This window comes from Colossoma macropomum, unplaced genomic scaffold (assembly GCF_904425465.1).
Source record: "Colossoma macropomum unplaced genomic scaffold, Colossoma_macropomum, whole genome shotgun sequence".
Taxonomy (NCBI): Eukaryota; Metazoa; Chordata; class Actinopteri; order Characiformes; family Serrasalmidae; genus Colossoma; species Colossoma macropomum.
The window spans coordinates 7,913,966-7,939,837 of record NW_023494784.1 but is presented as its reverse complement, the minus strand read 5'-3'; the positions used below and the strand labels follow the sequence as shown (position 1 = coordinate 7,939,837).

Here is a 25,872-nt window from a genome sequence, read left to right as displayed (position 1 = left end):
TAAATTACAGATGGACATGGCTACTCAATGTACACACTGCCATCACACCAAAAAGGTCCATATGCAAATTGTTTAGCTGCTCACAAGTAGAAAATGTCCAAATAATTATTTTAACCATAATCTAATTTATCCTAACTCTGTGGACCATTTTACCAAACTAGTTACAGTCTGCAGTCCCACAGTATAAAAACTACTACCAAAAAGAGTTGAAGTGTTCAGACCTTAAATCTAGTTAACCCCATGGCATTAATAAGCTATTATGCGTGTGTGTACACACATATATATATATATATATACACACACACACAATACACAAAATGATCATTTATGTGTGCTATGTGTGAAACATAGCAAAAAAATGTCCCATGTCACTACCGAAACACAACATTTTAAGCCTGTAGGCGGAGCCTTATTGTAGTCACACCCCTGCATTTTAGTGCAGGAAGTGCAACTGCATCCCTGTCCCTCATGGCCACATGGTGAGCAGTTAGATCCCATTGTTTTAAAGTAAATGTGTCCCAAAGTCTGAAAATCAGTGTGGAACATTAATAATTGTCACTACTGAAACACACATTTTCTGCGATTAAGTGAACTTTCTAGCGTTTTAATGAAAAATACTATGATTTTCTGTGTGTTCAGCTGTTCAAAGCTGCGTTTGCTGGTCATGTGCTGACTAGTGTTTTTGAGCTCAAAATGCGCTAAAATTGTCACTAGTGAAACAGTCAATACTGAAACATTTGGTAAAGTTTCTGTTATTATTTACCGAATAATTAGTTACTGATTATTAGTTATAAAATGGAATGTTTAATCATTTATTTGTATTAAAATGAACATAATTAAGGTATAGGGTCACTCAAAGCGAAAGGATTATAGTCTGAAGTCCAAGTCAGTTAAAAGTCTGATGTGTTTTTAGCCAATTTGGTACAAACACATGCATTAAGTGCAGTCGGTCATTCACATCATTAGTTTGGGAATTTACAACCAACAGTCAACATCGCCGTATACAATCATTTTTCTGTCATTTTACAGGTTTGGAGTCTTGAGGTAGGACAATATGGTCGTACTAAAACTCTACAACACCACACTGACGTAATCAGGCCATAAACACGTCATGTTACCACTACCAACAATTATGACAGATGCTATTATCTTTGCTGTGCACCCTAGTTGGACGTACCCTGGCGAGGACTTCGAACTCTGGGGCAAAGTGTTGGCATGGCCCGCACCACGGGGCGTAAAAATCCAGCACCCAGTGCTCCCTCCCTTCCAGAACCTTCCTCTTAAAGTCTTCCGGCGTCAAATCCACTGAGGCACGGGGCAGAGAACTGAGAGGAAACAAGAGTGTCAGAGTGAAGACGCTGAGGCAGCGTTGATGTTTCTGTGTGAACACTAAACGTTTTATATCAGATTTCATATGGTCTCTTACGGAGCACCATAGAGCTTTAAAAGCAACAGTTTGTGGTATTTAACTGCAATTAAACACAAAGAGTTTCAGTGTGAACACAACTCGGAGTCAAAATCCCGGTTTAAGTTTAAGCAACAACGTATTTGTACAAGATTCAGCACAATACCCAGGAAATTACCCGGAGGCTCATGTGTGAACAGAAGCCAAAAACATCACCAGGAAATACAAAGACGTCTTGTCTGGATTACAGCAGGCAAAGTTTATCGACTTCTTTAAGGCTGTGTTCAGACTGCAGTAACCCAAATCCGATTTACTGCCCAAATCTGACTGTTGTTTGATCGTTAATGTCGTGCCCTGTATCTGATATCAGTCTGAAAAGATCACTTGACCTGCATGGGCAAAAGAACACAGATCCACCCAGTATGATCATTTAAACACAGCTGCCCTCTAGATTTCCTTAAGATTAAAAGACTCCTTTGTTGCGACACATTTTAATGTGTGCAAACTGCTGCTTTTAATCTGGATAAAGTTTACAGAAAAGAGTATAAATTGTGGGTTCATGCTAAAATAATAAATGGCTTTTATCAGTGTTATTAGGATATAGATAACAATAAAAGGCTTTGTCTTTTTTATTCAAATTCATTTCGATGTTACTTCAACATCAAAATCATTTACGCCCTTGTATATGGAAAGCTGCAGCACAGCTTTATCTAGTGAATAAGCATGACCACGATTTCAAAAAAAGTGGATTATCCTATAGATTATTTTGAAGTCATACAATATATCTAGACTGATATGGACAGAGCTACACATTTTAAAAATATATGTATCAAATATGAATTCTTTTGTGCATCTTAAAGCCACGGACGGCGTGTATTCTGACATTTAAATCGCAACACTTCACTGGCAATTGTGACAGATGGAAACTCCGGCAATACTATCATCAATCAGCTCAACTCTACTGAATGACGTACTGAATGTTGCCTGTAGCTCCAGTACAAAACTAAAGAAGCACATTTCAGACTGTTTGACTGTTCTACTGCATCTGGGGTAAAGAGGGGAAAACTGTGTTTGATTTTTTTGTCAAACTATTTATTTAGAAAGCGTACCTGAGGGCCCAGGTCTTGAGGGAGTGAGCATCTCTGTGCCAGCCATTATAGCTACTGTAGGGGAAAGAAGAAAAAAGAAAGAAGCTGTTGTATTAGCCTGTATGTATTATATTGGATTAGATGTATTAGAGTGATATTTCATATTAATTAAAAAGTGTGAGAAGTAGGGATGCACCGATACCAGTTTTCCCCTTCCGATGCTGATACCTGATCCTTAAGTATCGGATAGTATGCCAGTACTAACTGTATGTAACCTTACTACCTTATAAGTCCTGACATTCAACCAATTCCACTTCTTATTTTTATGAAGCCATGTTCTGTGTCACAAATAAAACCTACCAAGCTTTAATAAATGGCATTTACTTTGTTTAGTTGTAGTTTAGTTATATATATATATGTATTTATGTACACACACATACACCAGTCAGGCATAACATTATGAGCACCTCCTTGTTTCTACGCTCATTGTCCATTTTATCAGCTCCACTTACTATATAGGTTCACTTTGTAGTTCTACAGTTACAGACTGTAGTCCATCTGTTTCTCTGATACTTTGTTAGCCCCCTTTTACTCTGTTCTTCAGTGATCAGGACCCCCATGGACCCTCACAGAGCAGCTACTATTTGGGTGGTGGATCATTCTCTGATGTGGTGGTGGTGTATTAGTATGTGTTGTGCTGGTCAGAGACGATAGCTCATCTGCTGCTGAACAGTTTGTGTTGGTCATCCTCTAGTCCTTCATCAGTGGTCACAGGACGCTGCCCACAGGACGCTGTTGGCTGGATATTTTTGGTTGGTGGACTATTCTCAGTCCAGCAGTGACACTGAGGTGTTTAAAAACTCCAGCAGCACTGCCGTGTCTGATCCACTCAGACCAGCACAACACACACTAACACACCACCACCACATCAGTGTTACTGCAGTGCTGAGAATGATCCACCACCCAAATAGTACCTGCTCTGTGAGGGTCCATGGGGGTCCTGACCACTGAAGAACAGGGTAAAAGGGGGCTAACAAAGTATATATATATATATAAAAATCACCCACTTCTATAGTCTTCCCGTGAAATGCTTGTGTTAGAGGTTTTTGCCATGAGAAGTTTTACTGCTGCTTGTCAACCCACACTGCGATGTGGTATCAGTATCCCATATCGCTGATACTGTGTTTGAATGCCAGTATCAGTGCAACCCTAATTAGAAGAGAAAGTCCAATATAAAAGCTGACAATTTCAGACAAGCGTAGTGCGAACAGATTGTGAGTATGTAGAAACAGGTAGATGACTGGGCAATATGAAAGGGGGAACAGAGAGTGTTGTAAGAGAAGGTGGATGTGAATGTACGCACTGGTTCTTGTGGTTAAACTAGAGTGAAAGCAGTACAACATATCTGTGAATGCAGGAGTCTCTGTGGTTGAATACACGCTATTTGTTGATCACACTGTGATCACAGTGAAGAGCCATGATAAAGCATTACAATGCATCTGTGAAGCATGTTGAGAGGCACGGTGAGATGCATTTACGAATGCTCGTTATCAGTGCTGGTCTGAAGTTTAGTCCTTTGTAATGGGGCACTGTCTGATGTAGCACGACATGGAACGCTAAGGATGAGTGTTTTGTGAAAAACAAGGAATACATTGTTAAACAAACAAAAATAATAAATAAAAAGTGTTATAATGTGTTTATGAATGCTCGTACTGGTACTGGTCTCTGCGGTTGCTGTTCTGGGGGAAGAGGCGGATCTCAGGATACGCGCGCACGTTCTCACCCTGACAGAAAGAGTGATATTTCTGACAGTCCACCGTTCCCACATTTATCATCCCACTCAGCATCTACACACAAGCAAAAACAGCAGTCAGTTAAAGACATTTACCTAGAAAATCACAGCACTGACACAAAAATAGCCTCTGAACAAATAATTGTGGTAAACTTAGTTAAAAAGTAAAACTACTGACATTTTAATATATATATACATGTAAAAGAATTGTGTGCACTGCTGGCTTCAAGCCTGGATACTGCAGTATGACTAATAAACTACAAATAAAATAAACTAATAAACTAAAATGATGATTAAAAAAAATGTTACCAATAAAAAATAACAATTTTACTTGCAAAACTGTTTGAAACTAACAAGATTATTGAAAATAAACAAAAATAAACCATTAAAAACATCCCAAAACTTCTTTACTGTAAGTCAGCTATTGTTCATCTCACTGTTCTCTCATGTAAGTATATTTAAACAGGTGTTTGGTACCCGAGCCATTCTCCTCCACTCTGGCAGCAGAGCCTGACAGGGTCCGCACCACGGAGCGTAGAAATCCACCATCCATGTCTCCGTATGCTTCCTCCTCTTCACCAGCTGCTGAAAGGTGTCTGGTGTCAGCGTCACCACAGCCGGATTCACCAGGTCCTGTAATCCGACTCACACTGTTAAACCTGTTGCACTTCACCTTCCACACTCAGCCACTTTACTGAGAAACTAACCTCGCTCACTTTATATGCAGTCATTATAATCTGGACATGGTCTCTGTTGTCTGGTGCTTAATGGTTGTACAGATGTCTAGTTATTGATGTCTATTAATTTAGCGCATAGTGTTTGCATAGCTTGTCTGCTGCTGTTCTATGTTAAACGTAGAACCGTGTCCTAAAAGAAGCTTCATTTTGTTCCTTTCTCAACACATCCGTGATGAGAAGCAGTGACGATAAAGCTGACGCTGACTAACGAGATCCTGTCTCATTATTACGACTTAGTATCTCATAATTATGACTTGCTGTCCTATAATAAAGAGATCTCATCTCATAATATGGAGACCATTTCTCAGAAGTTTGACTTACTGTCTCATAATTATAACTACATCATTCTTATGACTTCCTATCTCATAATTAGACTTAGTACCTCAATTATGAATTAGTATCTCATAAGAATGACTGACTATGACTAATGCCCAATTCCATTTTACCCCTCGCCTCTACCACTTAGCCCTTAGCCCTCTGTTTTGCATGTTTAAGTCTAGGGGTAGGGTGTCCTGATTCTTGTTGAGATAGAGGGGGAGGGTGAAGTGTTGGGACTACATGACCCACCAAACAGAGGTTTTTCAGAGACTCCAAACAGAGTGATATGAGAAAAAAAAGAAAAACCGGTAAGACGGCTGAACAAGAGACCAAAGAAACACACAAATGTGAGAAATTTCTTTAAAAATTACGATAAACACTGTATTATCTTAGTTTAATGTCGTTTCAGTGCATTATGGTTCCTTTCTTCATAACAAGCATAAAAATCGCTAATAACACGCTAATGTCTCAGCAGCTAGCTAACTTTCCCATTCCACCTTAAATAGTCCAGCAGTTCTGACGCTTGAAGCGCCAGAACGTAACTGCTGCTCCATTTAAGGTGGAACAGGAAAATTCGAACAAGAAGCTGGAGAATATCTGACCTCAGCTTCATATCACTGAAGAATTAGGGGTGGGTGATAATAAATAATTGCCCCCCTCTTTGAAGGCATATGATGCCCTAAATGTAACTAAAGCCCAGCAGTGAGGAGCTGAACTTTACCCTCCTCTGCTGTCACTGCAGACTGGCAGGGTCGCCTGCAGAGCAGCGCTGGTAGCTGTTAATGACGTAAAGCTCTTATTATTTGAGGGTCCCATTTCAGAGGGAAGATTTCAACAACTACCCCTTTAAACTCAGTTCCAAGGGGCAAGATGACCCTTGAAAACAAGGGGTGTTGGGCCTTAATCTCATAATTATGACTTAGCATCTCATAATTATGTCTTGCTGTCTTATAACAATGGGATCTCATCTTATTATATGGATAATGTTTCACATAATTTGTCTCATAATTATAACTTACATTATCATTATATATATTATAACTTCCCATCTCATAACTAGACTTAGCACCTCAATTATGAATAAGTATCTCATAAGAATGACTTAATCTCATAATTACAACTTAATATCTCATAATTAGTATCATATTTATGAGACAACTCATTATTATGAGACAGTAAGACATTATCATGAGAAACTGTCTCATTATTATTACATACTATGTGCCTTACATACTTACACTCTGCGTTTTTAGTGGCTCCCGAAAGTGTGGGTGCCCTTGGCTAAAGCTGCAGAGAAATAGCTAACACCTCTAAACCCAGGCAGACTGATCAGGCTGCTACATTAACTTACCTCGATAAACTCCAGAATGCCGTCAGCAGAATGGTGCCCTTCATACTCGTGGATGCTTGACTTGTTGAAGATGACTGTTGTCGGATAGGCGTTAATGTTGTACTGCAAAAATTAAAAAGACACTTAAGTGTGTTTGTGAACATAAATGTCTTTGTTCAAATCAAAGAATTTGCTTTTAACACCTGTTTAACAGTCAGGCTGATGCTATCTTAGAAAAAAATGACTGTAATAATTTCTCAGAAGAACTTTAAACAGTGCAACTATCAGATAATTTGCATGCTACAGTTTCCTGTGGAAAATGGTTGATGGTTATCAGTGGCGCTGCGATCAGTGTTATACCGGTATGGTGTTAAACCCAACAGGAAGAAGCTGGGCCTAAAAACATCTCATCTACTGCCAAAATCTGCACAACAGGTGAGGGAGGAATCTCCATTAATGAGCGGTAAGAAGAAGCATACATGCATAAATACATGAATGCTAGCAATAATAATAATAAATGTATAAAGTTTTTGTGTACATAGTGTTAGGAAACAGACTCTAACGCAGCTTTGACTTCTGTTTTAAAATTAAAGCAGACCAGCAGATGAATGAATGCAAAGTACCTTAAAACAATGCACAAATCCATTCATGTCCAACAACTAAATTTAGTATGATAAAAAAGGAAAAATGCCACAGAACTTGTTCTGATTGGTCTAAAGTGATGAAGTTTGTATTGTGTGTAATTTTCTTACTTTTATTCACAACCAAATTTAAATAATACAAAAAAATAATCCATTCGTTCTATTGTTTTTTGTGCAATCAAGGGGCTAATTTAAATATAAGTGATAAAAACTAAATTTTTGGCCATATGGTTTGAGCAGGTTTGACCAATATCCTCAGATGTGAGGTCAGGGAAGCTCAGAGGACACATGGCCCAATTTAACATTTCACATATGGGTCGTTCTGCATTTGGAGTGGGAATTCAGGTGGATACATTTTTTAAAAAAATCAGTTTCTTTCATCACAAAACCAAACAATCTTCATACGTCTAATTACATCTCCTATCATATTTACAGTCACTGGTGTTGTATGAATATGGTGTAACACCAGTGACGGTGACTCCAGTGACTTCCTGGTTAAAACTGAGGATTCTGTAAATCGGCCGACTCATTGGCTGATCAGGTGACCTTGTGTATTTAAATCAGTAATAAAAGTGATATTTGGCAATATTTTGACAAAACTAATCTCCCAGCTATTAAAGCACATAACACCGGTGACATATAGAAGTTATGAGCTGCCTGATAGTCAAAATTATAAATAAATTAATGAAATATAGTGAGCGAGTGTGACTCGCCTGCTCATGTCTCGAGATGCTTCCTCTCTGATGAGCTTCGACCCAAAGAAGCAGTTTAATAAAGCTGAAAATACTGTGTTACAATGTAAAATAAGAGTCCTGATAACACCAGCGACCAAAATCTCTGACAAATGAATTTTTTAAATAAAATACTGTATATATTTTTAAATGTAGTAAAACGTTAATGATATAAAAAGTAAACATGAATCTGTTTTATACACATTCCTGAGTTAAACCTCTTAAATATAATGTTTTATATTAAAAATGGTTGAAAACTGGTTTTGTGATGAGCCGTTTTACAGATGCAGAGCGACTATGAAACAGGATAAAAAAGAAAAATGTGTTATTTAATTGGAGCTGTGCCGAATATTTTTAAGCATCTTTTTAAGCCCTGAGACCTTTGTGACATGGTTTCCCCTCCAGACTGAGAATGACCCATATGCACATTAATGTGTTAGAACAAACAAAAACACCAAAACTTTAAAAGTTTGAAATTAACTCACGCACATAATGACTGAAAAAGTGGCTTCACCAGCAGCACACTACTTAATACTGTCTTAAGCAAACATGGCCGACCAAGTAAAAGCTGTGCAAGTTTTAAAATCAAGGTTCTTGACAAGCTATCTGAGGTCTCAGCCGCTGCAAAACCCCAAACCCTGTACGCCAGAGCAGCACAGAGAGAGTGCTGTACACATGCATGCATGTTGTAAGATCCATCATTGCAGGGTGAGGACAGAAATGAAGGTGAAAATCTGGGTTTCCTGTGTTCTGTGGTTTCTGCTGACTGGGTTCTAGAAAACAGTATGGGTTCCAGGGACCGGAGACTTAAGAAGACTGAACTAGCAAATATAACAACATTTATCTAAGACATTTAAACTGCAGGCCTTTTATTAAATTTCCAAGCATTTCACTGATAGTTGCACCGTGTATGACTGTGTATGTGACAAATAAAACTTTGAAACTTATCATTAATCTAAATTATTAATCTTAGTATTTACTCAATAACTATTATGATTTATTCAGCACTTCATTTTCGATATCTACTATGAATTAGTATCTATTATCAATTATACAGTAACGACAATGAATTTATTTGGAAACTATGATTAATTATTTTGTATCTATTATGAACTATTCAGAATTTCCTATGAATTATTCAGTATCTTCTGTCATCTTGTAACTATCATCAATAATCCAGTGACTACTATGAATTATTAGTAACCATGAAACTAATATTGAAGTTACATAATAATGAGAGCAGACACTGAAGTTTGCTGTGTCTTGCAGTTTAAGAGGGAAAACACAAAACAAATCATAGAACAGTCATTGGATTTTTGACGTCCTGAAATCATATTTCTAACCCTGATAAATCAGTTTGTGTCTCCTGGAGGTCTGAGTTAGAGTGGAGTGTGTTTTTCTCACCATGCTGCAGAGACCCTCGTGTATGGTGCAGTCTAGAGTGCCAAACTTCATCTGTCCATGCAGCTGGATGGAGGCCTTTCTGAGTTCAGGCAGCAGAGCACGACAGGGGGGGCACCACTACACACACACACACACACACACACACACACACACACACACACACACACACACACACACAATATGTAAAAGGCTGTACCGAGTTAAGCACTGTTTCTCAGAAAGACGCTCTTAACTTGCTCAACTACAGTATTAGTATTATACAGTATTAAAGAACTGTGTAGATAAAGGTTTGAAATTTCTGTCACCACTTGGTGAAGAAGATAAGAGGATAAAATTTTGAAATTTAGAAGATAAAATTTTTGCTGCCGATACCGATTTTGAGGGAATGGTTTTTAAAAAAAAAAATAATAATCTAAATTTACCCAACCTCCCACTTACTCCGGATGCAGCTGATCAGACGAGACATGTTTGGAGTCTAAATTTTACTTACTGAGTAACTGGAACTGGAGCTACAATGTCTAACAAACACTAAAACTCAATAGTCACCCAAATCATTTCTGTAAATATACATCCCTAAAGCTTCTCTCAACCGGCTCAATCCACATACAGGTCTTCACAAAGGTCCTGATGACTTGTCAGTGTGGTTTAAAGCTCAGTATGACTTTCCATGAACTATAAAAATGAAAAAAAAAACTTTACTTGGATCAGATTCCTCTGTATTTATGCTGGTCACTGAGTGCGTTTACATGCACACGATGCACATCATAACTTGATCATAATCAGATTTCCGCAGTTCCGCATTTCTGATTACTCCAATGGTCGTGTAAACAGCATACTCTGATTTCTTAGACCGGAGTAAGGTCTAGAAATCTGATTAAGAAATCTGATAAGAGGCTGGATTTAGCTCAGTAGTCAGATTTCTCAGTGCATGTGAACTCTCACTCTGATTTCTTTCGGATTTCTCAGTCTGAGCATGTGCGAAAACAGACCAGAAATAAGCGAGCAGCGTTGCAGCAAAACATTTTTGGAGAGACGCTGAAACCAAATACATTCTCAACGAATTAATCAATCAATCTCAACGAATGATTTAAACATTCTTCAACTTCTAGTTGATTAATGTTCATATTTCCAAGTAAAGTGGTGCGATGTTTTTTTAAAGAAGACGTTTTCGTCACATCATCTTCTCTGAGTTTATTGGCAGGCTGTAAAGCAGAAATCTGATTACTGTCTGAATCATGTAGATCTGGAGTTTTCCCATTATCTGATGATTCAAGTGCATGTAAACATGTTGATCAGATTACTGACAAATTCTGACTTTCCGCAGTTACTGGATTAGCAATGCATGCAAACACACTCAATGTAACACATACTGATTCGAGATCAGCGCTCATGTTGCTGAGGTGGTCTGTACATACAGACCCCGTTGTCTAAAGCGGCCGCCCACAGTTCTGTTCACTTATATTATTCACAGTAAACCGCATCAGCAAGTCTGTGGCACCTTTGCGAAGACCTGGATGCAGTTTAAGAAAAATACTGGTGATGTATTTTTACAGAACCAGTTTGGGTTATTTGGGTGACTATTGAGTTCCAGTATCTGGAGCCTCACTGCATGTCTTGGCTGATCAACAGAATCTGGGATAAGTGGAAAACTGGGTAAAACTGATTTTTTTATTGGGGTAAAATACTGATAGTATCGGCTGATATAATTATATACTTTAATTTTATACTCTATTAGTAGTTTTTTAGTTTTAAGTCTTTAATAACGTCAATATTGTAGCTCAGGGCACTCAAAATTCTTTACTGTTTAAGTTTCTTTTAATTACCTCTAATTTTTTGTGTGTGTTTCAACATGTTATTCTCATGCTAAAGATGAGGTTTGAATACATTTTGTTACCCAAATTCTGTTATGTTTTATGTCCAGATTGACCAGCTCAGCCTTTACTGTTACATTTTGTGCTCAGATTGACCTAGCAGACGATAGCTCTGTCATGTACGTAAACAAGAAGTGACTCATATTGGGCTTCCCAGTGGCACAACCACCTAAAGTTATGACCTTTCATCGAGAGATTACGAGTTTAAATCTTGATGAAACCAGGATTGTTATCATTTTCGGCAATACTGATAAAAAATAAATAAATAAACAAAAATGTGGTCAATATCTGGTAATATTATCAGCCAACAAGTCAAGTACGTTAAAATGCACACAAAAACACTTCACATCGAGCCGTGTTAATATCTGACCGCAGAGACGGCTGATGAGGCAGCTGCAATGCATGTTTAACTCACTGTGTAAAATTATGGACGGGGAATAGCAACAATATTTTATAAAATATGAGAGAACCTCATTCAGTTTGCTGTGGGGGGTGTAATAACTCACAGGTGCGAAGAAGTCCACCAGCCAGGGCTCCTTCTCGTCCCGGGGGAAATTCTCCGGCCGCAGCGTTGTAACATGGGCGCTCACGCTCTCCTTCGCAAACGCCACGATGTTATACAGGGCGTCTTTACCTGAGGACACAGGAGAGCAGCTTAAAACAAACACCAAATTACAGAGAAACAGTGAGGAAACAGCAGCACAGCCAACTACAGAAGAAACATGTTAATGGGGCTTTAAAAAAAACCCTGTATAATTAAATCTCTCGGAGGTAAACAAAGTTTTCGGAGTGGTCTGAGGTGAATTGCTTACTGAATCACGATTGCCCACAGTGGTGCTGATAGGAATCAGACATCTTAAGAGTTCAATGCCTCACAGAAGGTTGTTAAATAAAGTTGTTATGAATACACTGTCTGAGGCCTGAGACACTGTTTTACCAATGTTTTGAAAAGGTAAAATCCGTTCATGGTGGAGGGGTAAATGCAGGGCGCTGTGAAGTAAAATTGTCCCCAATTATTTTTTCTGATTATCCTCTATTTCAGCACCATCAACATTATATATAAACTCAGAAGACTCGTGTAGGTTCACTGGTGGTTTTGGATAGTAAATAAAACGTCTATATTTGTGTTGTAGTCATGGTGACCCCTGGTTCCTATCACCACCACTGTAAAGAAATCGGAGTCTGTTACTGCTACAGAGTAAGTGCTGCAGGAACTGCTTATTTTCTCCCTATTGGCTCAAATTGCAATCCAAGTACCGCTTTTTCCATACGAATGCTTAGTGACAGCCTAGATCACTAATCATTTTTTGCAGCCTTATTTTATAGACGTGCCGCTCGTTCTATTTATGTGTTCTCAGCCATACTTCACAGTTTATCGCCTTACAGTGTTAAATCTTTTGCTACATTGTGAAAACTCTGATAGTCATCTGTAAACCCACCGTGATGGATCTCGAAGTCATGAATGCCGAGCCCTTTGAAGACGGCCATGCAGGGTTTCTGGATGTAGAGAGAAGCACACAGTTCTGCTTCTGACGCACAATCCACCTTCCCCACCTGCACACACACATATATACAGAAATACAGCAGAAACACACTGCGGTGAGAGCAGGAATACATTTTATATATTATACATACAAAAAAAGACTTTTGTCCTTTACATTGTATGTAAATTTCAGGATGAATGGACAAAAAGAAACGGCCCAAAATGACTTGGAAAAAAGTCTGGTTCCATTGACTTACATTAAAAGTAAAGTATGTTTTTCCTTCTCCTGTAAAGTTACCCTTTTGGAGATACGAGGTTTTCTTCCAACAACAAATGATATGTTAAATTCAGCAAATAAACAGTAATTTTGTATGTATTTGTATGTATTTTGCACAGACGTAAATGTGTATATAAAAGTTTGGGTGCCCCTGGTCAAACTCCATGTTTTGTTGACATTCTAGGTGATAATAAATTCACGGAGAACACACTTCTGTGCACAAAATACAAATACATACAAAATTACTGTTTATTTGCTGAATTTAACGTATCATTATAAGAAATATTATTTTTTCTAAAATTTTAAACTTATCAATACATACAAATTGTGCACTAAAATATGCAGACCAAAGCAATATTTGAGTTTGTTTTCTGCAGATGATGTGTTAATTTATTTTCACTTCACATTCAACTGTATGAAAAAGCACAATTATCAATCATATCAGACTCGGACGGTCAGTTAGTACTGAGATATTTCTGTGTGGAAAATGCTTTAACCTGTATGTGGGCGTCTTTGAGGAGAGCGCTGAGCTTTTTGTACTCATGAGTGGCCACACTGTTCTCCCCAAAGGTGAAACTGATCAGCCAGCGGTGACGAGCCAACTTGTCCTGAAAGCACAGTGTCATCATTTAATCAGCAGACTAATCTGACATTAATCACACTGCATGTATTTGTGAAGTCCGGTGTGAGTCACAACAGCAACACTGAGCAAACACCTGCTGGGTGGGGTGAAGGAGTGCAACTGCTTCAGCAACACTAATGCGTTTCCTCTGTGTTCAGACTGCTGCACGGCTAAATAACCACATTACTCACTCACATTCAGATCCATTACCTCAAAACTGTACTTTGTGAGGGTCTCCAGGTCAGGCATGTGCTGCATCACCTGCGTGTAAATCTCTCGGGCATCCAGAGTCTTCAGAAACTGCAAGACCAAGAAATTCATTCATTCAGAGAAAGACAGAGGATCAAAGAGAAACCTGCACTACGACTTCATAGGAATACTGGATGATACTGTCCTTCAGAAAATGACTTTAGTAGTATTGAATACTATATTGATTAGCACTGAATAATACTACAGCATGGTATAGAAGTAAAAAAAAATAAAAATAAAAAAAATAAAATAATAATAATAATAATAATAATAATAATAATAATAATAATACGACATCAATAATGCATATTTTTTTCCACCCAAAAGTTTTAGCCAAAAATGATCAAAATGGCAAAAAGTGCTAAAAATGATTGTAGAAAAAAAACAGATCAAAATCTATCACTTTCCAACAAATTTTACTGAAACAGTGATTAAAAACTGTTTCTTTTCTGTTTATTTTCAGTATTCAAACTGCAAAATATAACTAAAAACAATGTATTTCAATGCACTGGATGATCAGTCGTTCTATGTTGTCAAAGACTATGGATTAGGTGGCAAATACTTCAGCCCACATACTGTAATAACTTTAGAAAGTTTATTTAAAAAAAACAACTAAATGTATCATATTTGTGTGTGAAACACTGTATCGGGGGGTCTCTTGAGCTAGCTGAGCACTTTCTCTCTGTGATTGATTACGAGAGGTGGGCGTGGTGATGGAACAGGGAAACATTGTATTATTGGTTAATATTAATTTGCCCCAGTCAATGATGCGCATTTCTTCAAAAATGAGATGGCGTTTGCAGTTGTGGAAAACTATGGGAAAACAAGAATTTTGTCCTTTAAATGACGATACGACGAATCATATTTAATATGGTATTTAAAAAAGGTGAAGGCCTAATGGACACAGTACAACCGGAATGAAATAACAGTATTAACCACATTTTGAATTAGCTAAAGGTTTTCCTTGGTTTTGCTCCGGTGTTTTATTACGTTTTCACTCCATACATACCATTTTAACTCCATAACTACTACTACTGCTACTACTGCTACTGTTACTAATGATAATAATAATAATAATAATAATGATAATAATAATAATAATAATAACAATAATAAAGAGTAATTCAAAATCATTATCACTATCATTTACAGTTCTGTGGTTAATGCTAAAGGCCCATATCATGGAAAACTTTCCACACTTTCTTCAAACAAGAGTTTAGTGAAGTATGTAAACAGTAGCCACGTTTACATGCAGCCTGATAATCCGTTAATAATCTGACTAATAGCTCAATCAGAATAGAACACGTCCATGTTAACACCTCAATCGGAATAGTCTAGTCCGACTGAGGCCATTTGGAATACAGTTTCCCTCCAATTGAACGAGGTGGGTAATCCTGTAAATAATCCATCAAATAGAAGAATAATATCCGTGTAAACGCCTGTATCTGATTACATTCCCTATCGGAAAGTTTGAGTCCGTTCTGATCATGTTCGTCGCGTCATAGTGAAAGTTTATACCGTTCAACATGGCGGAGCAGAAACTGGTCTGCAGAGGAGACGAAGTTCATGCTCTGATCTTTAAAAGACGGCGGTGGGACGGACGTCCAGCTTATGTGTCTCAGAACACGACGTCTTCCTCTCGGCCTTCTTTAATAAGGACATGTGAAGGACGTTTTCCTGAGTCTGACATCATTTTAAAGTAATTAAAAACACAAGCGCTGCTCACTGCTGCTCGTCTCACTCTGACTGGACTCACGTGATGCTCGTTGTCATGGTAACGTCTACATTAAGCGGTTCTCTACGTATGCGCGTAATTTTGGATCTGATTAGTTGTAGTGTGAATGTAAACGGAGATTTTCATCAGATTGTTGAGTAGAGTGAGAATAAACACCTCAGTCTTAATATATAATCAGACTGTGTTCAATCGGATTGACAAAAACATGTAAACACAGGAACTGTTAAAGTTTCTAAACATACCGCTCACTCCTCAATCCATACAGTCCAAATATGTAAACTAGAGTGCAAAAACTGCTTCACAGTTTCAGTGAAGTCACGAAAACCAACACATCTACATACAGTGCATCCCACCTACCCAGCCCACAGCAGTTTAGCTCCGCCCACTTACTCTGAAGCTCTAGATGGTGTTTCAGTCCAGGCTGCTTTTTGAATTTACATATCTTACATTAAAAATACGAGACACATATAGGATATCAGCCCTGTAAGTAATGGGCACTGTCCCCGACAAATAAACCAGTCACTAAAATAAAATAAAAATCAACCATCATCTTATAAAAGGGAGACTATTTCTTAGGAAGTCTTACCAGCACACTGCCCTCCTGAGCGAGGGAGCTGCCAGGAGGAAACAGGGCGGTGCTGCTACTCGTCACGTCAAAACTCTCACACAGTTGAGGGTGCATGGTGCAGTCCATCCAGCCCACCTTCACCACACCGTCCTGCAGAGAGACACAACAAACACGGACATCACCACTGACAAACGTAACGGCACTGACCGCTGTACAACAGAGGACATTACACAGACTGTGTGTCATTAAAAAGAAGAGTAATGCCCACCAACATCCCAGCCAGCTTCTGTCTCGTCTGTGACTCCAGACAGTCTGCGGAAAAAACAAGAACGCTTATTTAAATGGAGCTGACAGAATGTCTCTTCATTACAATATCGGAGCTGTATTTGCTGTGTTTGCTCTGCACTTATCAGCTGTGAACGCGACTGTTTTCTGCGTTATCCAGAACTTAAATGTTTTTTAATCTTACCTCCAGTGTCAGCGCAGAACGTTATGAGCCATCCGATTCTGGAGGCAAACGCTTGATCAATCTCGGTGAAAACGTTTCCTTGAAAAGAAAGAAATACATACTTCAAGACTAGGACATCGTAAAAAGGAGTGCATGAGCACATTTATGTATCACTGCCTTCATAACTGAAGTCCAAAATGATAATTTAACGCTCTTAACGTTAAAGCCACAGAGAATGGGCACTTCACACATCTCATATATATATATATATATATATACACACACATATATATACATACATACATAACGTTAAAAGCGTTAAATTATTTATTTATATTTTTATTTATATATATATATATATATATATATATATATATATATATATATATATATATATATATATATATATGTGTGTGTCAAAATCGCTGGTGTGTACACATACACACACATATACATATATATATATATATATATATATATATATATATATATATATATATATATATATATATATATACATATACACACACATACATACACACACACAAACACATATAAACATTTTTATATACCGTCGCTGTACAAAGAAAACCAAGTATCTCTACAAAATTTTACAGGAGAAGGCAAAAACTTTATTAACTTATAATGTAAGTGAACATAAAGATGTTTCATTTTGGAGCACTTCTGTTGGTCCATTCATCATGAGATTTTCAGAAAATGTGGAGGAGACCTTCCACGTTGAAATGAGGTAGAAAAATAAAAAAAATGGAGATACACATTTTTCTTTGGACAGTGATGATATCAAGGCTGATGTGGTTTGTCCTGCCCACAAAGCTAACTAAGCCAGCATAACTGAGCTATCAAGATAGCTCATCTGTTTGTTGTTTGTCTATTCAGTTCCCTGGACGCTCATTCAGCAGTAACACGAATAAGAACCTCCTTTAAGATGCTGCCATATTAAAACTGGATAATGTTTCTACTGAGTGAACACAGTGAGGTCGTCTACGCAGAGCCGATTTCACCTGTTTCTCCTCGTTCACACTGTTTAGATTCAGTTCAGTGACATAGCACACGGAGTGCTGGACAGACATGTCAATCAAGCATGCTCATTAGAATATTAAGCCACACCCAAACAGTTCCATTCAAACTTTGCTGGATGCTTAATACACCACTTTCAGCATCGTCCAAACATTTTGAACATTTTACATTGTTTTTTGACTTTAATGTATGTTTATGAAACAAGATTTTAAACCACTGATGTTGGTCCATTCATCATGAAATATTCACACAATGTAAAGAACAGCTGTTTTTCCTGTATAACAAAATAAAAGAATTTTGGAACCAAAAAAAATAATAATAATAAAAGGTTTTTACATTGAAAATGAAAATGTCAGCTGATCTTTACATTGTGTCCAAATCCCAGAATGAACAGACCAATAGAAATGGTCCAAATCTATCTGAAATAAAACACTACATTAACTACCTATAAAGCTAAAACCATTTTTTCTCCTCTTTTACCAATTTAGAGACACAAGGTTTTGCTCCAGCAGCGTCAATATGGACTAAGCCGGTTGTTTAACGTGTTTAGACAGTTTGTGAACACACCTTGCCACAACTCGGTCACTTTGCTGGTTACAAACTGCATTGCGAACTTGGTAAGGCTGGCCTTGGACCTGTCTCCATAGTATTTCTCTGGATTCTGAGAAATGAGAGAGAAAAATACAGTAAAGGATGAATAAAATCTGTATTCAGTTACAGAGGTCAAACCTTTAGAGCACCTGTGGATGATTTTGTTCGACGAATTGTTTTGCTTTTAAAAAAATGCACAATAAAGATGAAAAATCTCACCATGTTGGCTCTGAAGATGAACAGGCTGGGGTAGCTGCTGATGCCTTTACTGCGACAGAGTCTGCCATTGTCTCCGCAGTTCACAGCACCGATCCGTATCACACCGTCCATCTCTTTCGCAAACTCTCGCCACTGTTCACATTTATATAAGTACGGAATCGGATTAGAGTGGTTAAAACATCACGGTCTTCTGTATGAGCTGTTTTTTCCTACTTCTAAAAGAAATCAGACAGTCTGGCTGTGTGTGATAGAAGAACTGTATAAACACATCTTTTTTTTTTTTAGTTCTGCATAATTTCACATTTGAGATGTAATCAAAGTCATTCAGAGTGGTTTGGTGTGAAACGCCAAGAGAAACAGAGTCAGAACTGTTCACAGTGGTGGTGATAGGAACCAGACGTCCACCTCTAAAAGCTCCCTCACAGAAAGTTACTACAGGAAATGGTTATGAATTCACTGCCTGATGACTGAGACACTGTTTTATGATAGTTTCATGACAAGGTTTTGGCAATAAGCATGTTTTTAAAGGTATTCGGGGGAGACAGGTTGTATGCAGAAGTTTGCACACCCCCAGTCAGATGACATGTTTTAGTGATTTTCTATGGCATTTTCTGTACATTTAAGTCCCCAATTTCTATTTATATTTTAACACATTGGAAAAAAAATTAAACATAAAATACACAATGTGCCATAACATTTGCACAGGCTGCATTTTATGTTTAAATTTGCAGAATATTGATATTTAATATGTTAAATTCAGCAAATGAACTTGGAAAATCAGTAACGCATGTTTGACAAGTGGTGCCTAAACTTTTGATTGCAAGCAAAATAATCCCAAAATATATATTTTTTTGATTTATCAGTGTTTAACCATCAACATTCCATATAAACTCAGAGGACTCGTGTAGGTTCACTGGTGGTTTCGGATAGTAAATAAAATGTCTATATCTGTGTTGTAGTCATGGTGACCCCTGGTTCCTATCACCACAATTGTAAAGACATCTGAACCATCTCACACCAAACCACTCTGAATCTCTCTGTTTACATCTCACTCACTGAATTATGGAGAAATTTTGAAAAATCGTTAGAATTATACTTTGCATTAGGGCTGGACAGTAAGGTAAACTATTTGAAAAATCAGCAATTACCAAAATAAACTAGATTAATTTAAAAGAGCTTTCCAAGTAATATTAAATGATGTTTACATGTAATGCGGTCACATGGACACAGATGAGGTAACTGACAGTCCTGCTTTTTTAAACAAGACAATTTTGATAATGATAAATTTCAGGTATCGTCCAGCCCTGCGAGAGAGATTACAGCAAGCCGGAGTGAGCAAGAAGCATGTTGTGAGTTACAGCAGGCGAGTCTCACCGTTGGAGCGAGGTCATGACAGTGTGAGCATCGGGGAAAGTAGAAATTCACAAACCAAACTTCTCCAGAGTTCACCGCTGCGTCTGTCCAACAGAGAAAACAAAACAAACTGTCACCCGAAACGACACTTTCACATTATTAAGTCAGAGAAAAGCTGAAAAGTCTCTTTAGTCCCTGCAAAATGACTGTACTTTTGTCTAGTAGGGGGAAATATGACAAAATATGCTATTATCGTCATAATAAACTGTCAAAATACACTTTTTGAGTATATGATGGGTATCGTATTTCTAGAACACTGAACTGTATGGATCATACAGGCAAATTACACCAATTACAGAGGGCCTGTAACCAGCCAGTGAATACAAACTGCATAGTGACAGGTAGCTGACTGAAGGCCTGTTTTATTTTATTAATTTATTTTTACCAACTGTTTGATTTTTATAACAACAACAACAACAACAATAATAATAATAATAATAATAATAAGAACAATAATAATAATAATAATAATAATAAGAACAACAACAACATGATTTTTATAATAATAATAATGATTGTTATTATTATTATTATTACTTTTTTATTTATTTATTTTACTCACATTTTTCCAGCTTTTTTTTGTGGCACTGCGGTTTTATTGTTGCGTTTTATTTGTTCCAACTTGTTCACAAACATGAAAAACTAAATATTATGACGCATATTTACATACTTCCTATTGTGAAAGCCTCTTAAGTTTTATCTCTGCCATATCGCCCAAACCTTTACTTCCGTCAATAAGCAAACTTCTGTCTGCTTGATTTTATCACGTCTGGTAAAGAGAGACATCACTTACCAAAGTCTCCTCTGTCCAGAGTAATAATTTCAGGATCATCATCATAAATGCCTGTAAAACAGAAATCATTTGAATATATAGGTTATCAAACAACTGAACAAAATCAAACACATCATAAATGTTCACGTCTCAAGCTTTTAAACAGACCAGTAACTCACTCGAGTTACCAAATCATACCGAAATCATATCTGTAGTAGCTCCAGCTTTCGTATCTGCCTCCCTGCTGTTCGTCCTGAAGCCCTTTCTCTCCGTATTTGTCATATTTCTTCCTCAGGTCTTCATCCTTCAGCACTTCATATGCACGGTTGATCTTCAAGAACTTCTCGTGGGCCGTCTTGTCATTCTACACGTACAGAAAAGCAGGGTTTTGTGTTGTGGGGAAAAACAAGGTAATCGTGTAGTGTTGATCACTAAATGAATAGAGACATGATAAATTATGCAACACATTTAAGTTGTATATCTAAGCAACAAACATTCCAAGGGTTATTTTAATCTCACTTGTCTTTGTTTAGCAGAAAACAGAAAATACCATGATGACAATGATTCATTTAAGCACATCATAAACACTGGACTGAAAAAGTCCACAGCATCATATATTTATATATTTTCTTTTAAGGAATGATGAAGCATGCAAAATCAATGTTTTGTTACTGGCTGGTTTACGTCAGTCAATTGGATCCATCCAAACATCTGTCAACCCACTGGACTTTCCAACAACCTACCAGACTTTCTGACCATCCATCAGACTCTCCGACAACCCACCAGATTATCCGACAACCCACCAGATTATCCGACAACCCACCAGATTATCCGACCACCCACCAGATTATCCGACCACCCACCAGACTTTCTGACCATCCATCAGACTCTCCCACAACCCACCAGACTTTCCAACAACCTACCAGATTTGACAATCCATCAGCCTTTCCGACAATCCATCAGCCTTTCCGACAATCCATCAGCCTTTCCGACAATCCACCAGACTCCCTGACATCCCACCAGACTCCCTGACAGCCCACCAGACTCCCTGACAGCCCACCAGACTCTCCGACAGCCCACCAGACTCCCCGAGAACCCACCAGACTCCCTGAGAAACCACCAGACTCCCTGAGAAACCACCAGACTCCCTGAGAAACCACCAGACTCTGAGACAACCAACTAGACTCTCCAAAAACCTACCAGACGTTCTGACAATCCATCAGCCTTTCTGACAATCCGTCAGCCTTTCTGACAATCCGTCAGCCTTTCTGACAATCCGTCAGCCTTTCTGATAATCCGTCAGCCTTTCTGACAATCCATCAGACTTTCTGACAATCCATCAGACTCTTAGACAACCCACCAGATTATCCAACCACCCACCAGACTTTCCATTAACCTACCAGACTTTCTGACAATCTATTAGGCTCTCTGACAACCCACCAGACTCCCTGACAACCCACCAGACTCTCCGACAGCCCACCAGACTCCCTGAGAACACACCAGACTCTCTGAGACAACCGACCAGACTCTCCAACAATGCATCAGACTTTCTGAAAACTCACCAGCCTTTACATGAAAACAAACCCACCAGACTCTGAGACAGCTCACCAGACTCTCTGACATATTTACATATTGTCAAGCTAAATCATAATTATTTCAGATGGACCACAAACATAAAACAACAGAACACCTGGTATCAGTAAGAGCAGAATCACTTCAGACACCTAAACATGTTTTTGCTGTGTTCTCGGTTATGGTACTCACTGGGTTCTTGTCTGGATGCATGGTCAGAGCAAGCTTCTTAAAGGCCTGCCGGATCTCCCGGGTGCTCACTTCTCGCGAAACTCCCAGTAACTTGTAATAATCTTCATCTGAGTGACTGGAAACCACAAGCCACATTATGAAGAGCAGGAACAGCAGCGTTTTCCTCGAAGGCTTCAGACAGTTCAGGATCATCGCTGTGCTTGATTTCTGATGCCTCATTGCTGCAGGTAATCTTGAAGATGTCTGAAGATTCAAACCATGTGCCAAATAAAGAATCCTGTAAGCACAGCACAGAGCAAACGGTCAGAAGGCCGTCCACAGGGCCTATTACCCTATTTACCATGTAGAAATCAACACGCAGGCATACGCCGGCTATATTTACAGAAGGTGGAGTGTCTTTAAACTGTGACGGGATACATCGCACAGCCGAAATCCTGGCCACAGCAGGAAGTCATCATGGTTTACTATGAGTGACTACATACTCGATTAGACAAGAAAGGCAGTCAAGTAAACATTATTTATCTAAGTCTAACCTATAAACTTACAAAGATATCATCATCTATTACACATCTGTGCTCTTCAACACTCTAACATTACCTTCCCTCTACAGCAACAGGTCTGTATGTCGCTGCTGTCGGAAGAAAACCTCTCCATTTTTGTCGTTTTTCAGTTATTGACATAATTTGAAAATGCCTGTTGCTCTTTACATTGTGTGTAAATTTCCTGATGAATGGACCAAAAGAAACGGCCCAAAATGACTTGGAAAGACGTCTGGTTCCATTGACTTACATTAAAAGTAAAGTATGTTTTTTCCTTCTCCTGTAAAGTTACCATTTTGCAGATATGAGGTTTTCTTCTGACAACAGTGATATGTTGGAGAAACATAAGAAGACTGTGAAAAGGTTATTTTTAAAAAGCATTTTTCTTATATTTTAATTATATTAAATCTCTGAGGTCCAATAATGACATTTTTGAGGGTTTATGTACCAAAATCAGCCATAACTCATGTTATATGACCATTTGTCAACCTTCTATTATCCCTTAGTATATAAAACAGTCTGTTTCTGTTAATGTGACATACACTGTATGTCCAAGTCTGTAGACTCCAGCGTTTCATCTGAAATGAAGGGTATTAATAGTGAGTTTGTCCCTCTTTGCTGCAGTAACAGCCTTTACTCTTCTGGGAAGGCTTTACACTAGATGTTGGAACATTGCTGTGAGGATCTGATTGAGTATTAGTCAGGTACTGATTTTGGATGGTCAGTTCTGGATCTCCTGCTCATCTCAAAGGTACTGGATGGAGCTCCATCACTCCAGAGAACACAGTTCCACTGCTCCACAGCCCAGTGCTTTTCTATGGAGATGATACTGAATGGACGCAGCTTAAGGCAGCTTGTAGCATGTAAGTTCAGCAAAAGCGACATCAGAATAACATTTTATCTTCTTTAGCCTATTATTATTTTTGGTTAAGCGCTCTGAGCTGTAGAATCTACACCAATCAGGCATAACATTATGACCACCTCCTTGTTTCTACGCTCATTGTCCATTTTATCAGCTCCACTTACTATATAGGTGCACTTTGTAGTTCTACAGTTACAGACTGTAGTCCATCTGTTTCTCTGATACTTTGTTAGCCCCCTTTTACCCTGTTCTTCAGTGGTCAGGACCCCCATGGACCCTCACAGAGCAGGTACTATTTGGGTGGTGGATCATTCTCAGCACTGCAGTAACACTGACGTGGTGGTGGTGTGTTAGTGTGTGTTGCGCTGGTCTGAGTGGATCAGACACAGCAGTGCTGCTGGAGTTTTTAAACACCTCAGTGTCACTGCTGGACTGAGAATAGTCCACCAACCAAAAGTATCCAGCCAACAGCGTCCTGTGGGCAGCGTCCTGTGACCACTGATGAAGGACTAGAGGATGACCAACACAAACTGTGCAGCAGCAGATGAGCTATCGTCTCTGACTTTACATCTACAAGGTGGACCGACAAGGTAGGAGTGTCTAATAGAGTGGACAGTGAGTGGACACAGCGTTTAAAAACTCCAGTAGCACTGCTGTGTCTGATCCACTCGTACCAGCACAACACACACTAACACACCACCACCACGTCAGTGTTACTGCAGTGCTGAGAATGGCCCACCACCCAAACAGTACCTGCTCTGTGAGGGTCCATGGGGGTCCTGACCACTGAAGAACAGGGTGACAAAGTATGCAGAGAAACAGATGGACTACAGTCTGTAACTGTAGAACTACAAAGTCCTCCTATATGGTCAGAGGAGCTGATGGACAGTGATTGTAGATACCAGATTTTAATGTTATGGCTGATCGGTGTTTATAAAGGTGCTATAAGAATAAGAATATAAGAACAGTATTCTTACTACCACCACCAGAAATAGCAGATAAACCATTAATAAAGGACTAACTAAACTACAGCTGATTAACCAAAACAGCAGAACCAGAACTGTTTCCACCATAAAAACCCAGTTTACTCCTCTTTATTCCTGCTTTATAAACTCCATTTGTCAACCACTCCGGGTCTCAGGAGTTACAGTAACATATCCGCCTGCACCTTGTTCGAATTTTCCTGTTCCACCTTAAATGGTGCAGCAGTAACACTGTGGCGCTTGCGGCGTTCTAATAATAACTGCTCCATTTAAGGTGGAACGGGAAAATTCGAACAAGAAGCTGGGTAAGTTCACCAGGTAAAGCTAACAGGCTAACGTTAGCCACACCAGAGACACGAACACAACAAACCGGTCCAACAATAAAGGCAACATTCAGACAAAACACCACAAAACTGTGATTTACCTCCGAAACACAAACGCTGAGCTCCGATTCTGAGTTTACGGGTCGCTGTGGCCCGGATGCCGGTACTCTGCTACACCGCGCTGCACCCCCCGACAAACTCTGCACCCCAAGGACCCTTCGGTAGCCGACGTGCCCGCCTGATTGAAAATCTGGCTCAGGTTTGGGCTTGATTTTTCTTTGGAAAACTCATCCTGAATAGGAATAAACTAATTCCTATTGTGACCCTCTATTAAACCTGAAATTGAGCCCGAAACGAACACAACTAAGCTCAGTCCAGTTTCAGGACACCAAATGTGTAGGACACAGTTAAAGTAGTAGAGCTTGGAAATTAATTTTAAACAGGAATTATATATTAATATTTAGAATATTTAGCTGCCCCGAGCAATATTATAAAATGGATTTTACCTTAGTAGGCGAATTTTATATACACGAATCCTGGGTGATGGCATCGGTTCTTTTAGGCTTTTCTGCAATGAATTATTATTATTGCTATTATTATTATTATTATTATTATTATTATTATTATTATTATTATAAATGTAATTATTATTATTTTTTATTATTGTTA

General features: G+C 38.5%; 1 protein-coding gene across 1 annotated transcript in view; it reads right to left on the bottom strand.

Annotated features, from left to right (window-relative positions):
* dnajc10 (DnaJ (Hsp40) homolog, subfamily C, member 10) overlaps window positions 1-25,416 on the bottom strand; it is a 32,543-nt gene extending 7,127 nt beyond the window's left edge. Inside the window, exons 1-20 of the mRNA XM_036577096.1 lie at window positions 25,305-25,416; window positions 22,497-22,773; window positions 20,931-21,096; window positions 20,754-20,804; window positions 19,922-20,004; window positions 18,548-18,679; window positions 18,305-18,398; window positions 16,721-16,798; window positions 16,520-16,563; window positions 16,270-16,401; window positions 13,910-13,999; window positions 13,575-13,685; window positions 12,757-12,871; window positions 11,824-11,951; window positions 9,447-9,563; window positions 6,692-6,793; window positions 4,763-4,918; window positions 4,207-4,340; window positions 2,515-2,568; window positions 1,178-1,325 (exon numbers count right to left, since the gene is read on the bottom strand). Of these exons, the coding sequence (XP_036432989.1) occupies window positions 1,178-1,325; window positions 2,515-2,568; window positions 4,207-4,340; window positions 4,763-4,918; window positions 6,692-6,793; window positions 9,447-9,563; window positions 11,824-11,951; window positions 12,757-12,871; window positions 13,575-13,685; window positions 13,910-13,999; window positions 16,270-16,401; window positions 16,520-16,563; window positions 16,721-16,798; window positions 18,305-18,398; window positions 18,548-18,679; window positions 19,922-20,004; window positions 20,754-20,804; window positions 20,931-21,096; window positions 22,497-22,715 (2,154 nt within the window). The 5' untranslated portion in view covers window positions 22,716-22,773; window positions 25,305-25,416. The remainder of the gene's footprint in view (window positions 1-1,177; window positions 1,326-2,514; window positions 2,569-4,206; window positions 4,341-4,762; window positions 4,919-6,691; window positions 6,794-9,446; window positions 9,564-11,823; window positions 11,952-12,756; window positions 12,872-13,574; window positions 13,686-13,909; window positions 14,000-16,269; window positions 16,402-16,519; window positions 16,564-16,720; window positions 16,799-18,304; window positions 18,399-18,547; window positions 18,680-19,921; window positions 20,005-20,753; window positions 20,805-20,930; window positions 21,097-22,496; window positions 22,774-25,304) is intronic.
* Window positions 25,417-25,872: the final 456 nt, after the last annotated feature.